The sequence below is a fragment of the Anolis carolinensis genome, chromosome 2 (genome assembly GCF_035594765.1).
Source record: "Anolis carolinensis isolate JA03-04 chromosome 2, rAnoCar3.1.pri, whole genome shotgun sequence".
Lineage (NCBI taxonomy): Eukaryota > Metazoa > Chordata > Lepidosauria > Squamata > Dactyloidae > Anolis > Anolis carolinensis.
Window position 1 is genome coordinate 232,967,624 of NC_085842.1, and position 13,173 is coordinate 232,980,796.

The 13,173-nt window shown below is 40.5% G+C and overlaps 1 protein-coding gene across 3 annotated transcripts in view; it reads right to left on the bottom strand.

Annotated features, from left to right (window-relative positions):
* The window catches only part of dennd4c (DENN domain containing 4C), a 106,593-nt gene that overhangs the window by 34,349 nt on the left and 59,071 nt on the right, over window positions 1–13,173 (bottom strand). For all 3 annotated transcript variants that reach the window (XM_008103486.3, XM_008103485.3, XM_062971882.1), the window contains 7 exons: window positions 9,510–9,610; window positions 7,301–7,519; window positions 3,405–3,550; window positions 2,258–2,293; window positions 1,669–1,799; window positions 1,306–1,438; window positions 732–938 (listed from right to left, as the gene is read on the bottom strand). In XM_008103486.3, the coding sequence (XP_008101693.2) occupies window positions 732–938; window positions 1,306–1,438; window positions 1,669–1,799; window positions 2,258–2,293; window positions 3,405–3,550; window positions 7,301–7,519; window positions 9,510–9,610 (973 nt within the window). The remainder of the gene's footprint in view (window positions 1–731; window positions 939–1,305; window positions 1,439–1,668; window positions 1,800–2,257; window positions 2,294–3,404; window positions 3,551–7,300; window positions 7,520–9,509; window positions 9,611–13,173) is intronic.

The following is a 13,173-nucleotide window of genomic DNA, read 5'->3' on the forward strand; positions in this document are numbered from 1 at the left end:
TTTAGTAAATTTCTGGATACACTGCCTGACAATGAAATTAGGCAAACTTTATGTTTATGGGGGTAGATAACTAATGTTTGCTGAAAATACCTAGATATGAGGGGGAAAATGAACTATGCCTAGAAAATTCAAAATGGTTTTCTGCTTTTAGATCTAACCCAGAAACCAGATGGTTGAAGGACAAGTATTATTTTAAGTTGCAAAAGTACTTTCTGGCTTGGTTATTTAGGACACTACAGACAGTCCCCAAGTTATAAACAAGGTAGGTTCTGTAGGTTTGTTCTTAAGTTGAATTTGCTTGGAAATCAGAACAGGTGCGTTTTAAAGTGTTACTCCAGCCTATATATATGCTTTAGAAAGCATAGGGAAGGGTTGACACCCATGTGGTGTTTTGTTTGCCCATGTTCAGAAGATTTCGACTTGCTTTCTGTCCCTGTGATAATTAGATTTGGAAAGATTTGACTTGTGGAAACAAGGATTGCTGAGAAAGCTTCAGTTGAGACACATTTTCTCCATGTTGTCTCAGCCCTATTCTTAACTATGAGTTGTTTGTAAGTCGGATGTTTGTAACTCAGAGACTGCCTGTATTATTTGTCTGCCTTGTTCAGATCAAAAACTAACCTATGGAGAATTCAGCTGAAAGTTGAAGAAGCCTGAATTTTTTTCAGAAGAAGGCAGTAGCATAAATATGATGTGCAGATTAAATATATACCCGTATCTATTGAACTTACTTCATCCAGTGGTTCTACATCAGTTTTCTTCATTTTGATAAGAATATCATAGGCTTGCTGTAAAGCTTTGACCTTTGGATGGGATACTCTAACATAGGCTGGGAGACAAATAAACCATAAACTGTAACAATGGCTGAAAAGACATTTCGCCCACTGCGGAGGGCTTGTGTAGTATTTCTCGGCTAATTTGTGAGCTGCTTTTATCTCCTGCAAAAACACAAAAAGGTCATGAAATATGAACAGTGATCATTTGGCATGTCACATTCCTTTAACAATATGCAACATGGAAGATGTACAGCTTTCATGCATGTCAGTCTTCAAGACCTAATTCTTAGCCTTGGATATTTAACTTACTATAAATAATACAGGCTTCCTGTTATGCTAACTGATAAGGCTGTTAAGGCTTGTAAATAATTCTGATCTTCTAGGAGTCTTTTTGATCTTTAGTCAAAAAGGCTCCTAGAGCAGCTTGCAATCAACAGAAAAAAAAAACAATCCGCAACCTTAGGTTAACTGGTTAAAAGAGATAATGTGTCTGAATATGTATATTTAAACAGAAGGCATTTTTAAAAACCTGTTTTGTTCTCTTGGCCATGAGTGCTGGACTATTCAAAATGTTGCCTCCAACCGGGTGCCTCCTGAATGAAAGCCTGAGCTCCCGTGGTCTGTCAAAGAGCTTTAGCTCAAGCCTAGGGAAGGTTTTATAGCTGGAAAAGAGACAAAACCAAAAGTCTGTAAGACAGGTTTCCATTTGTCACAGCACAATACATTCAGCCTTAGACCTCTTAACCCCACTCCCTCAGCATGAAAGAGGGCCTGTTTTTTTTGTGAAACTGTCAATCATATTTCTAAGAGGAATAAATGTAGGTGAATAAAATTGATTCGAAAAGTGGTCCTCACCCCTGCCACAGTTCCCCACTCCTGGATTAGAATATACCTGTATTTTGGCAACCTCTCTTGTTCGTCTTCAGGAGGTGGCTCTGGTGGCATTATAAACACTGTGTGTTCGCTCTTTTGTGATTCATCAAGCTCAATCAACCGGGTGTCCTCTGCAGAGTCAACATCAACCTGAAAATTTAAATAAAAACAACAGTTCAGTCCCTTAGCCTACAACTATGGGTATATCTACACAGTAGAATTAATACAGTCTGAAACCACTTTAACTACTATAGCTCAATGTTGCTGGATCTTGGGAGCTGTAGTTTCACTTTAACTGAGACATGGCAGTTAAAGTGGTGTCAAACTGCATTAATTCAACAGATGCAACTTAAAACTACATGAAGCAGTAGGAAGAAGAAATATATGGCCACATCTGCCAACCAACCAACTTGCCAACCATGTGTTGAGCCTGTCATGAAGACAACTGGAAGATCAATACAAGGCAAGTATGCAATTCATAAAAATTGCAACTGTCAGATGTAAGGAACCACGTATCAAATATTCCATGGTTTTCACATACATTTTATTACCATATCAGATTGAACTACCAGGCACTTTAGATATCTGAAGCAGAAATAAATACATACCTTATCTCCTTTTTCTGATCCTTTCTCGGGAAAAAGCTAGAAAAGGCATCAAAATAAAATAAGAATCATTTTTAAAATTAGTAAAAATCAACTTACTAGTACATAATTAATATGGTTCCCATCTTCCTTTTTTGACAAAAGTCCTGATGGAATATTTCTACATAAGCACTTGAAAGTTGATAAACTTCCAGGTAGGCAGAAGAAAATAAAAAAGGGAACTGAGCTCATATTTAAATGGTTCTGTAAAAAGCAGCTTCCTTGTCATTGGCTTTGTTAATGGAGGTATGTCTATATATTGTATTGCTTATAGTCTTCTGTCATTTTGTATGTTTTGCACAGAACTATTTACTGTCATGTTCACACTTTTTTGATTTTCTGTTTGCAGAATTTCCCTCTTCTGGTTCCCAGTTGGATTTTTGTTCCCTATCACACCAAATAGCCAATGTCTGCAGTAGATACACCATCAAATAAGGTAGTGAAAATTCCACATACAAGTTACCGTTACTCGGGTCCAATTTATTCTACAACATATGCTTTGAAAAAGTGGGCTATTATATTTATAATGAACAACACCCATATGCAAGTTGAAAAGGTCTAACAACATATTGTATTCATTCACTGAAGAAATCAACCTGATCAGCTTTAGGAGATGGAATTTAATTCTTCTACAACAGTCCATAAAGTAAGGCTCATGGACCAATGTGGCACTCCAAGGTCATTTATCTGGCCCTCGCTCTAAACTTTCGACTTAAGGTCAACATACATCTGAAACGATTTAAAGGCACACAACAGTAATCCTAATTAACTTGACTATCTCATCAACCAAAAGTAGACCTACAATTCCCATTAAAATACTAGTAATTTTATGTTGGTTAAAATTGTTCTTCATTTTAAATATTGTATTGTTCTTGCTTGTTTTTTTCCACTAGAAATAAGATTTCTGCAATGTGCATAGGAATTCGTCCGGGTGCCCAATAGTCTGAGGGACCGTGAACCTCTGCTTTAAAAGTTTGAATATCCCTGGTGTACAACATCAAATAAGGAGACACCTAGGAAGTATTTACTTGACCAAATCAAAAGCTGCAGATCAGTAAGAGTTACAGTCTTACACTAGCAAATTTACTTAGAAAGGAGAAAGAATCATTACCTTTTCAACACAGTCATCAAAAAATGCCAAGCCAGTATCTTTGTCACTCACAAAGCTGCATTCTTCTATGAAGCGGCTAAATATTTGTGTTCTTGTTAAGCCTGTATAGAATTTTGTGTATGCACGGTCTCTACTTTTTAAAAATCCTGGTTAAAAACACAGAAGGAAACTGCTAAAATATTTGCTGCACATAAAACACTCGTAATTTTTATCTGTATTCCATTTTTATTGTGGTTCTTAATTTCCAGACCTATTCACACTTAAAAGCTTTGTACCCCATACACAAGCCAACAAATAGAAAATAACATTTTAAATAAACTCTAAAAATAATAGTACTTGGCACTTAGAAAAGGATATTGGATTTGCAAAGAAAAATATTATAGAATTATCTTCTGTTAGTGTATTAAATAAATATTTTAGTCATTTTACATTATTTAGGTCTCTTCCTATGCACTTTATTACATGCATCTGAGGAAACAGACTTCGAGTGAATTTATGCTGTAGATTGCCACGGCTCAATGCTATGGAATCACAACAGGGAAAGTTAAAGACCTTGTAAAACTACAACTACAACTCCGAACCCAACTTTTCTTCAGTTATCGAACTACTGATATTTGGCATAATAGTACACAAGGTAAATAAGGTGCAACAGAGATATGAGCAATAGTGCTGAATGAATGCCCGGCTCCTATGTAATACTAAATGGCATTTCAAAAAGCACAACATAATAATAATAATAATAATAATAATAATAATAATAATAATAACTTTATTTTTATACCCCGCCTCTATCTCCCCGGAGGGGACTCAGGGCGGCTTACATGGGGCCAAGCCCGAATAAAAACAGTAGCAGTATAAAACACAGCAATAGACAACAACTTGCACAATAAATAAATAAATAAATAAATAAATAAAAAAAATAAAATAAAATAAAACATTAGCCAATAAAAAACAAGAACTAATAAAAACATGGATTAAAACTGAGAGATTGTAAAAGTAGACTGGGTAAGGTGCACCATATAAATATTGTAAACACAAGGTGACTGATAAAGTGCTGCAAATTCTGGAAGTGCAAATTGGGATGGGAATAGACCCTGTGTCTATATCGAGTTGACAAAGGTAAAAGGTGCAAACCGGTACAAGAATGGTCACAGATACAGATTGCTTCTGGATTAGCAATCTTTATCTAAAGGCTTGAGTAAAGAGCCAGGTTTTCAAGCTCTTTCTGAATGCTACCAGGGTGGGGGCTTGCCTGATTTCCCTGGGGAGCGAGTTCCAGAGCCGGGGGGCCACCACGGAGAAGGCCCTCTCTCTCGTCCCCACCAACCGTGCTTGTGACGGAGGTGGGAGCGAGAGGAGGACCTCCCCCGACGAACGAAGAGATCGTGCAGGTTCGTAGGGGGAGAGGCGATCACTAAGGTAGGAGGGTCCCAAACCGTTCAGGGCTTTGTAGGTGATCACTTGCACCTTGAATTGGGTCCGGAAGGTGAACGGCAGCCAGTGGAGCTCCTTAAGCAGGAGGGTTGACCGCTCCCTATAATTTGCTCCAGTTAGAAGCAAGGCTGCCGAACGTTGAACTAGTTGGAGTTTCCGGGCCGTCTTCAAGGGCAGCCCCACGTAGAGTGCATTGCAATAGTCCAGTCTAGAGGTAACTAAGGCATGGACCACCGTGGCCAGATCAGACTTCACGAGGTAAGGTCGCAGTTGGCGCACAAGTTTTAATTGTGCAAAGGCCCTCCCGGCCACCGCCGACACCTGAGCATCAAGCGTCACTGCTGAGTCCAGGAGGACCCCCAAACTGCGGACCTGCGCCTTCAGGGGGAGTGCGACCCCGTCAAGCACAGGTAGCCACCCAATACCCCGATCGGACATACGACTGACTTGGAGGACCTCTGTCTTGTCGGGATTAAGCTTCAGTTTATTCGCCCTCATCCAGCCCATCACAGCTGCCAAGCACTGGTTCAGTATCTGGGGGGCTTCCTTGGAGTTCGGTGGAAAGGAGTAGTAGAGTTGAGTGTCATCTGCGTAGAGATGGCACCGAACTCCAAAACTCCGGATGACCTCTCCCAGCGGTTTCATGTAGATGTTAAAAAGCATGGGGGACAGAATGGAACCTTGCGGGACCCCACAGGTCAAAGGCTAGGGGTCCGAGCAGGTGTCCCCCAGCTTCACCAACTGGGAACGGCCCTCCAGGAAGGACTGAAGCCATGACAGAGCCATGCCCCCAAGGCCCATCCCGGAGAGCCGTCCCAGAAGGATACCATGGTCGATGGTATCGAAAGCCGCTGAGATGTCCAAGAGAACCAGCACGGTCACACTCCCCCTGTCCAGCTCCCTGCGGAGGTCATCCACCAAGGCGACCAAAGCCGTCTCAGTACTGTGCCCAGGTCTAAAGCCAGACTGCGATGGGTCCAGAAAATCGGTGTCATCCAGGAAACACTGGAGCTGCGAGGCAACCACCCGCTCCAGGACCTTGCCCAAGAAAGGGAGGTTCGAGATTGGTCTGTAGTTGTTTAGAATGGCCGAATCAAGGGAGGCCTTCTTCAATATAGGCCTCACTATGGCCTGTTTGAGGACAGATGGAAATTTGCCTTGATCCAAAGAGGCATTAATTATCATCACAAACCACTCTACCAACCCTCCTCTGGCCGATTTAATTAGCCACGAGGGGCAAGGGTCTGCAGAGCAAGTGGTCGCTCTCACCGCCCCAAGGATCCTGTCCACGTCATCCGGGCGAACAAGCTGAAACGAATCCCACAAGTTCAAACAGACAGGTGCCTCAGTTACCTCTTTTGGCATTGCAACAAAACTAGCATCCAAGTCGAAGCGAGTCTGAGCGACTTTGTCTGCAAAGTGGTGCGCGAACTCGCTGCACCGAGTTGCCGAGTCTTCGGGTGCCTCTCCCCCCTCAGGAGGGTGAAGGAGCTCCCCGACGACCCGAAACAACTCCGATGGTCTGTTAGTTGCAGACGCTATGCGGGCAGTCGTGAAGGTCTTCCTGGCTGCCCGCAAAGCCGCAGAGTAGGCCCTAATAGCGGCTCTAGCCCGTGCTCGGTCAGAAACGCTACAAGTTTTCCGCCAGTGGCACTCTAGTCCCCTCCTCGAGCGCTTCATCACTGCCAGCTCCTCCGTGAACCAGGGAGCCGAAGTGACTCTTCGCAATGAGATGGGACGTTCGGGGGCGATCATGTCAATTGCCCTGGACATCTCGCTATTGTAGCGATCTACCAAGGCATCGACAGGATCGTCAGCCTCCATGACAGGAAGATCCCCAAGAGACCTCAAGAATCCATCTGGATCCATCAGTCTCCTGGGGCGGACCATCTTAATGGGTCCACCACCCCTGCGGAGGTTTGAGGTCACAGTGAGTCTTAAACTGATCAGGTGGTGACCGGACCATGACAACGGAAGAATATTTTGCTCTTCCACTCCGACCTCACCATCTGCCGCAACAAAAACCAGGTCAAGTGTGTGTCCAGCTTGATGAGTGGGACCAGATATAACTTGGGACAGTCCCATGGTCGTCACTCAAAACCTGCAGATTGCGGGATGGCGCACCTGACCAGGGAGATTGTCTGCCGAAAGACCACCGCAACCCCACCTCCCCGCCCCCCGGCTCTGGCCTGCTGTTGCACCCCGAAACCTGGAGGACACAGCTGGGCGAGATTTACCCCGCCGGGCTCATCCAACCAGGTCTCGGTGATGCAAGCCAGATCCGCCGCTTCATCCAGGATCAAATCCTGGATGATAGCTGATTTACCATTGACGGATCTGGCATTAAATAGCAGGACCTTCAAACGGAGGGGACTGTCATGGAGGCTACCACTCCTATCCTTCTCCAGGGTCGCAAGATAATCATACTAATTAGATTTCATGTAATGATCTCTCAGACTTACCTTGAAGGTCAAACAAGGAATCTGCAGCAGTGGCTTTATTTGAAGGTGCTTGTGTGATTGGTTTAAGGAATATTCTGTAGCCCTTTAAAATAGATGCCATGAAACGTAGAAAAGCTTCCTGGATTTCCATTTCAAATTGTGTCATCTTTTTCTGCCAAGAGAAGTCTGCTTCTATAGGAGTCATCTCGACTGCAGAGCCCTCTTGGGCCTTTCTGTGAACTGGTGGAAAGGGGACAAGGAGACAAGCTGAATACACCTCCGCCACACAAAAATGTAATTATCCAAGGAAAAGTTTTGATAAAGTTGATTCTCAAGTAATATTTGAAAAATCTGAACACTATGGTTTACACAGACTGAAATCTATTTTTTTTCTTGTTCCTATGACTATGGACTGTATTAAGTATTAGGTGTCACCCATCTCGTTATTTTGTAATATCCTTTAACAGCATACCCAGCAAAACTGAAAGAAATTAGTTTGTTATGCCAGTCTGGGTATTGATATTGCAGCTTGCAAAAGTATCAAAAGCTAAAAGCAAAAATAAGTGTCTGCCTTTCCTCATTTCATAGCAAGTGAATTTCCTTTTTAAAGCCATTTTTTACCATCTGCATAAGAGAAATTCAACCTGAAAACATCATGATCTTTTCCCCACTCTGTTTTTCAGTTTATTTTGTAATTAAATTGATAACAGGTAATGATCCACAGAAGAAAAAGTGCTCCATTGATTTTGCAACAAAATGGATAGGCAGTCATAAGTTCATCCTATATATGTCACTGTCCCACAGGGTTGTTATGATTTTCAAGTGAGCAGAGAGGAACAAGAAAACATAACCCACTTAGAGAATCTTGGAAGAAAGGAAATAATGAACAAAAGAATAATGATACATAAAATCATCGTATTTCTTTACAAAGGGTTTTCATTCCTCCATTTTTCACTATTTATTTATTTATTTATTTATTTGCGACATTTATATACCGCCCTTCTCACCCCGAAGGGGACTCAGGGCGGTTTACAAGTATATATACATACAATATATTATATTATACAACTATATCGCAATATTATTAGTAATATTGCATGTAATATAAATATACAATTATAATAGTCAATTATAATTATTATTACATTGTATTACATCATAATATTATTATTAATATTACATGTATATACAATGTATTATAATATTAGTATAGTATAATATTATTATATTTCATTATATCATTAAATTGATACAGGAGACATGGTGGAAAGATGTCTTCCCGGCCCCGCCTTCTTCATTCTGCTCCAGATATAAAACTAGCATAGCATGTTATTGCGGATAGGGGCCTCTAGCTGATGTAAAAAGACAAGATGGAACTGTCCTCATGGCTCCCTCTTAGCTCTGGCACCCGAGCGTCAGTTGGAGATGGTGGGAGGGGCCTCAGCTGATGTAAAAAGACAAGATGGAACTGTCCTCATGGCTCCCTCTTAGCTCTGGCACCCGAGCGTCAGTTGGAGATGGTGGGAGGGGCCTCAGCTGATGTAAAAAGACAAGATGGAACTGTCCTCATGGCTCCCTCTTAGCTCTGGCACCCGAGCGTCAGTTGGAGATGGTGGGAGGGGCCTCAGCTGATGTAAAAAAGACAAGATGGAACTGTCTTCATGGCTCCCTCTTAGCTCTGGCACCCGAGCATCAGTTGGAGATGGTGGGAGGGGCCTCAGCTGATGTAAAAAGACAAGATGGAACTGTCCTCATGGCTCCACCATGATCCTCATAATAGATTCCACAGAACCAGATTAGCTTTGGATGACATTAAGTATTGGGCAAGCAGACCTTTCTTGTAGAGTGAGATGTTCCCCTAGTCCTGTCTCCAGCCCTCATCTGTTCCTAAAGGTTTTCCAAACATCTGAGGCCAATTTTGGTGGTACATGTGGAGTGGAAATCGAGCCTGACTTGTTCTGTTGATGGAAGCTGTTCTGCCAGCAGATGAGTTAATTTGATACTACCCTCTATACTGAAGAAGGAGGGCAACAGCACAAAAAAGAGGAATTACAAGGAGAGCACTTTTAAGTGCTCAAATCACCTATTGTTTCACAATAAACCGTTTTTACAAACGAAGGGCTTTCAAACTAAGTTATGAGAAAGCAAACAATTTAGTTTCAAAGTCTTCTCAACATTGTAATTTTCTTCTTTTGCTTAGCTCATCTTTTTACCCTCTCCCATGCCTTACCTAAAGCCAGTTGTGGATGCAGTTTCTTTAAGGTGCTGAGAAGGTTTTTGCATGGTTTCTTAGGAAGTTGTTTCCAATTCATGGTCTTCTTGTCATCAGAGCTAAGTGGCAGAGACAAGAACACACCAAATCAAAATTGGGAAAAGTTTCAAGATAGCAAAGGTATTGCTTCATTCATACAGAAAGCAAGGAAATTCAAAAGCTCCCATCTCACTTCAAGAACATCTTCGTTCTGTTTTAAAGTCTGACAACTGCTAGTTCATTTCAATACAAAGCAACAGAAGTCTTTCAACTGAAATTTGATCTAATCTTATTACACTGACTTTTCTGTAAGTTCAGTTATGATAGTATTCTAATATTGTGAGGTACCTGGCACATATTTTAATGTTGCATTTTAAAAAGCCATTTTCAACCTATTACTTAAGAGGACAGTTCCAGGAAAAACCCTACATACTCAGGTGCAATTAGATGCATTAAACATAGTCCATACTGTTTTTGAGGCTTGCTGCTGTCCTTACTGTTTTCCCTCTCCTGCCTGCTCTCAGGAAGGAGGAAAGGAAGTACAGTAAGGGAAGGAAGAGAGGGAGGGGAAAAAGGAAAGGGAGAAAGAAGGAGGGAGGGGAGGGAGGGAAAAGAAAGGGAGGGAGAAAAAGAGGGAAGGAGGGGAGAAAGGAATGAAACAGAGGGAAGGAAAAACAGTAAGAAAGGGAGAATGATAGGTAGCAAAAAAGGGAGGGAAGGAAATGAGAATTCAGAAAGCATGATGTAGTGCCTTGAATCTCTATGGTTCTGAACCCACTGGGTGACTTTAGGCAAGTCACACTCTTTCAGCCTCAGAAGACAAAGCCAAATCCCCTTTGAATAAATCTTGACAAAAAACGGCTTGAAGGCACATGACAATAGTCCTGATTAATCATTAATTGCACCTTATTTGGAAAGTGAGGTGCCAAAAACTTATTTGCGACCACACGCGGGTTAGCTATCTAAATGTGGCCCCTTACTGTACACAAGTTGTGCAGGCCTGGTCTTAAATATAGCATCATTTAGTTTCAGTTTCAATTTTATAATTCTTCATCCAATTATTTCCATTCTTTGAACCCCTAATAAATGTACTGGAAAGCTGAAAATGTGTCCAATGCAGAGTTAGAAAGTACACATTTCCATAGATCAGCTCATACTAGAAATGTACTGCCATTCACAAATTAAAAAAAAACTTTTTCAATCCCTAGCTTGGAAATAAATAATACAGGAATGAACAGGCCTCAACATAGCAAGATGTTACCATTTCAAACAAATCCCTTACCACTACAGTAGAGTCTCACTTATCCAACACTCGCTTATCCAACGTTCTGGATTATCCAACACATTTTTGTAGTCAATGTTTCCAATATATCATGATATTTTGGTGCAAAATTCGTAAATACAGTAATTACTATGTAGCATTACTGCGTATTGAACTACTTTTTCTGCCAGATTTGTTGTATAACATGATGGTTTGGTGCTTAATTTGTAAAATCATAACCTAATTTGATGTTTAATAGGCTTCTCCTTAATCTTTCCTTATTATCTAACATATTCACTTATCCAACGTTCTGCCGGCCCGTTTATGTTGGATAAGTGAGACTCTACTGTATATGGGTAAATATGAGAATAGTTTAGAGGGAAAATAGCCAAGAACCAAAGAAGGGATTGCATTTGAGAGGTAGATGTGCATGCATAACAATAGCACATGGCATTCCAATTTATCTGAAGCGACTCTAGCTGCCAAGAACACAGTCATAATGTAAAGTGTGAAAAAGTGAAATGTGATGTCCTCTGTTGAAGTAGCTGCTGTAGCCAAACTATGAGCATTGCACCTCACTCATTTACATGTTTTATTTAATTAATTATATCCATGCTGGAGTTGCTCATCTATGAGTAATCAACAGACAGGTAAAATATAGTCAGCATATTCTTTTTCCTTGGCACACAGAGCATATGTTTGCAGTGCTTAAGTGAAATGAAACTGCACTGTAACACAAATTAGAAGCACAGTACATAAATGCAAGTTGCTACCTGTGTAACTGATGTTATTTTTATGGTTTTTGGTGCATTCACACATTTGGGATATACATTTGTACAGATCAGTCTGCCAGAACATTCTAGAAGATTAAATTTTGATGTTAGTCCCACCAACAGCTCAATAGGCATTTATCATGTTTGTCAAAAAGAGGGACTTTCCATTTTAAAACATGTGTTTTTAAAGAAGAGGCCAGGAGGCCACAGGCTTCTGGGGAGAAACTATAAGCTCATGAAAAGGTTTCATCTGAAAGCTCTGTACAATCACAGATCCCATGTATGATGTACAGAGACTATTACAGGAGAAAATGGATCAGCAAAAAGGAAATCTGTGGATCAAGACTTCCACTTACAGTTTTGTGGTACAATGAACAACACAAAATATACAAAGAGTATTCACTTGCAGAGCCTGATCTGTTCCATTTTGCACTTGAGGAAATACACATTTTAATAGTAAGAAAAGGGATTACAAACGTGAGTACAGTTTCCTCCATCAAGAAACAGTATTGAGTTAGGCATCATATATAGATATGAACCCTGCTTTCAACAAGATGTTAAGTAGCTCAACAGATAATGGTTGAAACCTTAAATAAATTTTCATTCCTGTTTCTTAAAGATATATATTACCTATAATCAACAGTAGCTAAAAATTTACCACATGGTGCAAATCTTATAGAGCTGACATGGCACACTGATTAAATGGACCTAAAATAAACCATGTCCTGTTTAGAAAGGGCAGAGGCTGAAATATGTTCCTATTTTCTCAAATGGGAGTAAACAATCAGATGCAAGTTGAAGTCCTAATAACGTTAAGCTTCTTTCCCTATAATTAGGGGAAACACTTTCCCAACAGTGAATGTAGCACGGCATTCAAGGGATTTACCTCTTCTGCCAGTATTGGCCATTGTCTATCTTGCCTTATTCCATGATATCACATGATAATTTTAATATTGTTAATAAGCACTGGCATAGTTAATTAAAAATGAATATAATTGGTTTTCAGTAACTATTCCAACTGAATGTTATCTACTAATATGTATTTGTTATACTACTATCTGCAAATTTTCAGAATTTTCTGAGAATCTAGAACTAAAACTTCCAAGTCAAGAGAGCACACACTTCCCTGTTGAACAGGTAAAGAACAGGAAATTCATGAGTCAAACAAGAACTGGAAGGGGTAGGGAAGAAGAAGATTACAAAAACATGTCAAGGCAAGTATGAAAATTGCTGCTTTTCCCGAACAACCTATTTAAGGTAACTGTACAACGAACTTATAAGCAACCTCCTTCTTAGTAATATCAAAAATCGTACATACTAAACTCTGACTCTCCAGCCCAATCAGATCGATGAACTAAGAGTTTTTCTTCATTGTCAATTCTTCTAATAGACTGCAAGCAACTGAAGACAGACAATGAATGGAATGACTGATGAATGAAAGCTATTCAATAATGTTTTGGCAGCCTGTAATGCTTCCACCACTATGTTATAACGCAGCAACTAGCACTCAATACAGAAGGCTCTCTGTATCATGACAGAGACAGTGCTTTTTTCCTGCAAATTAGGTCTTCTTCAATCTAATTGCATCTTAGCAATAATTTTTTATGAA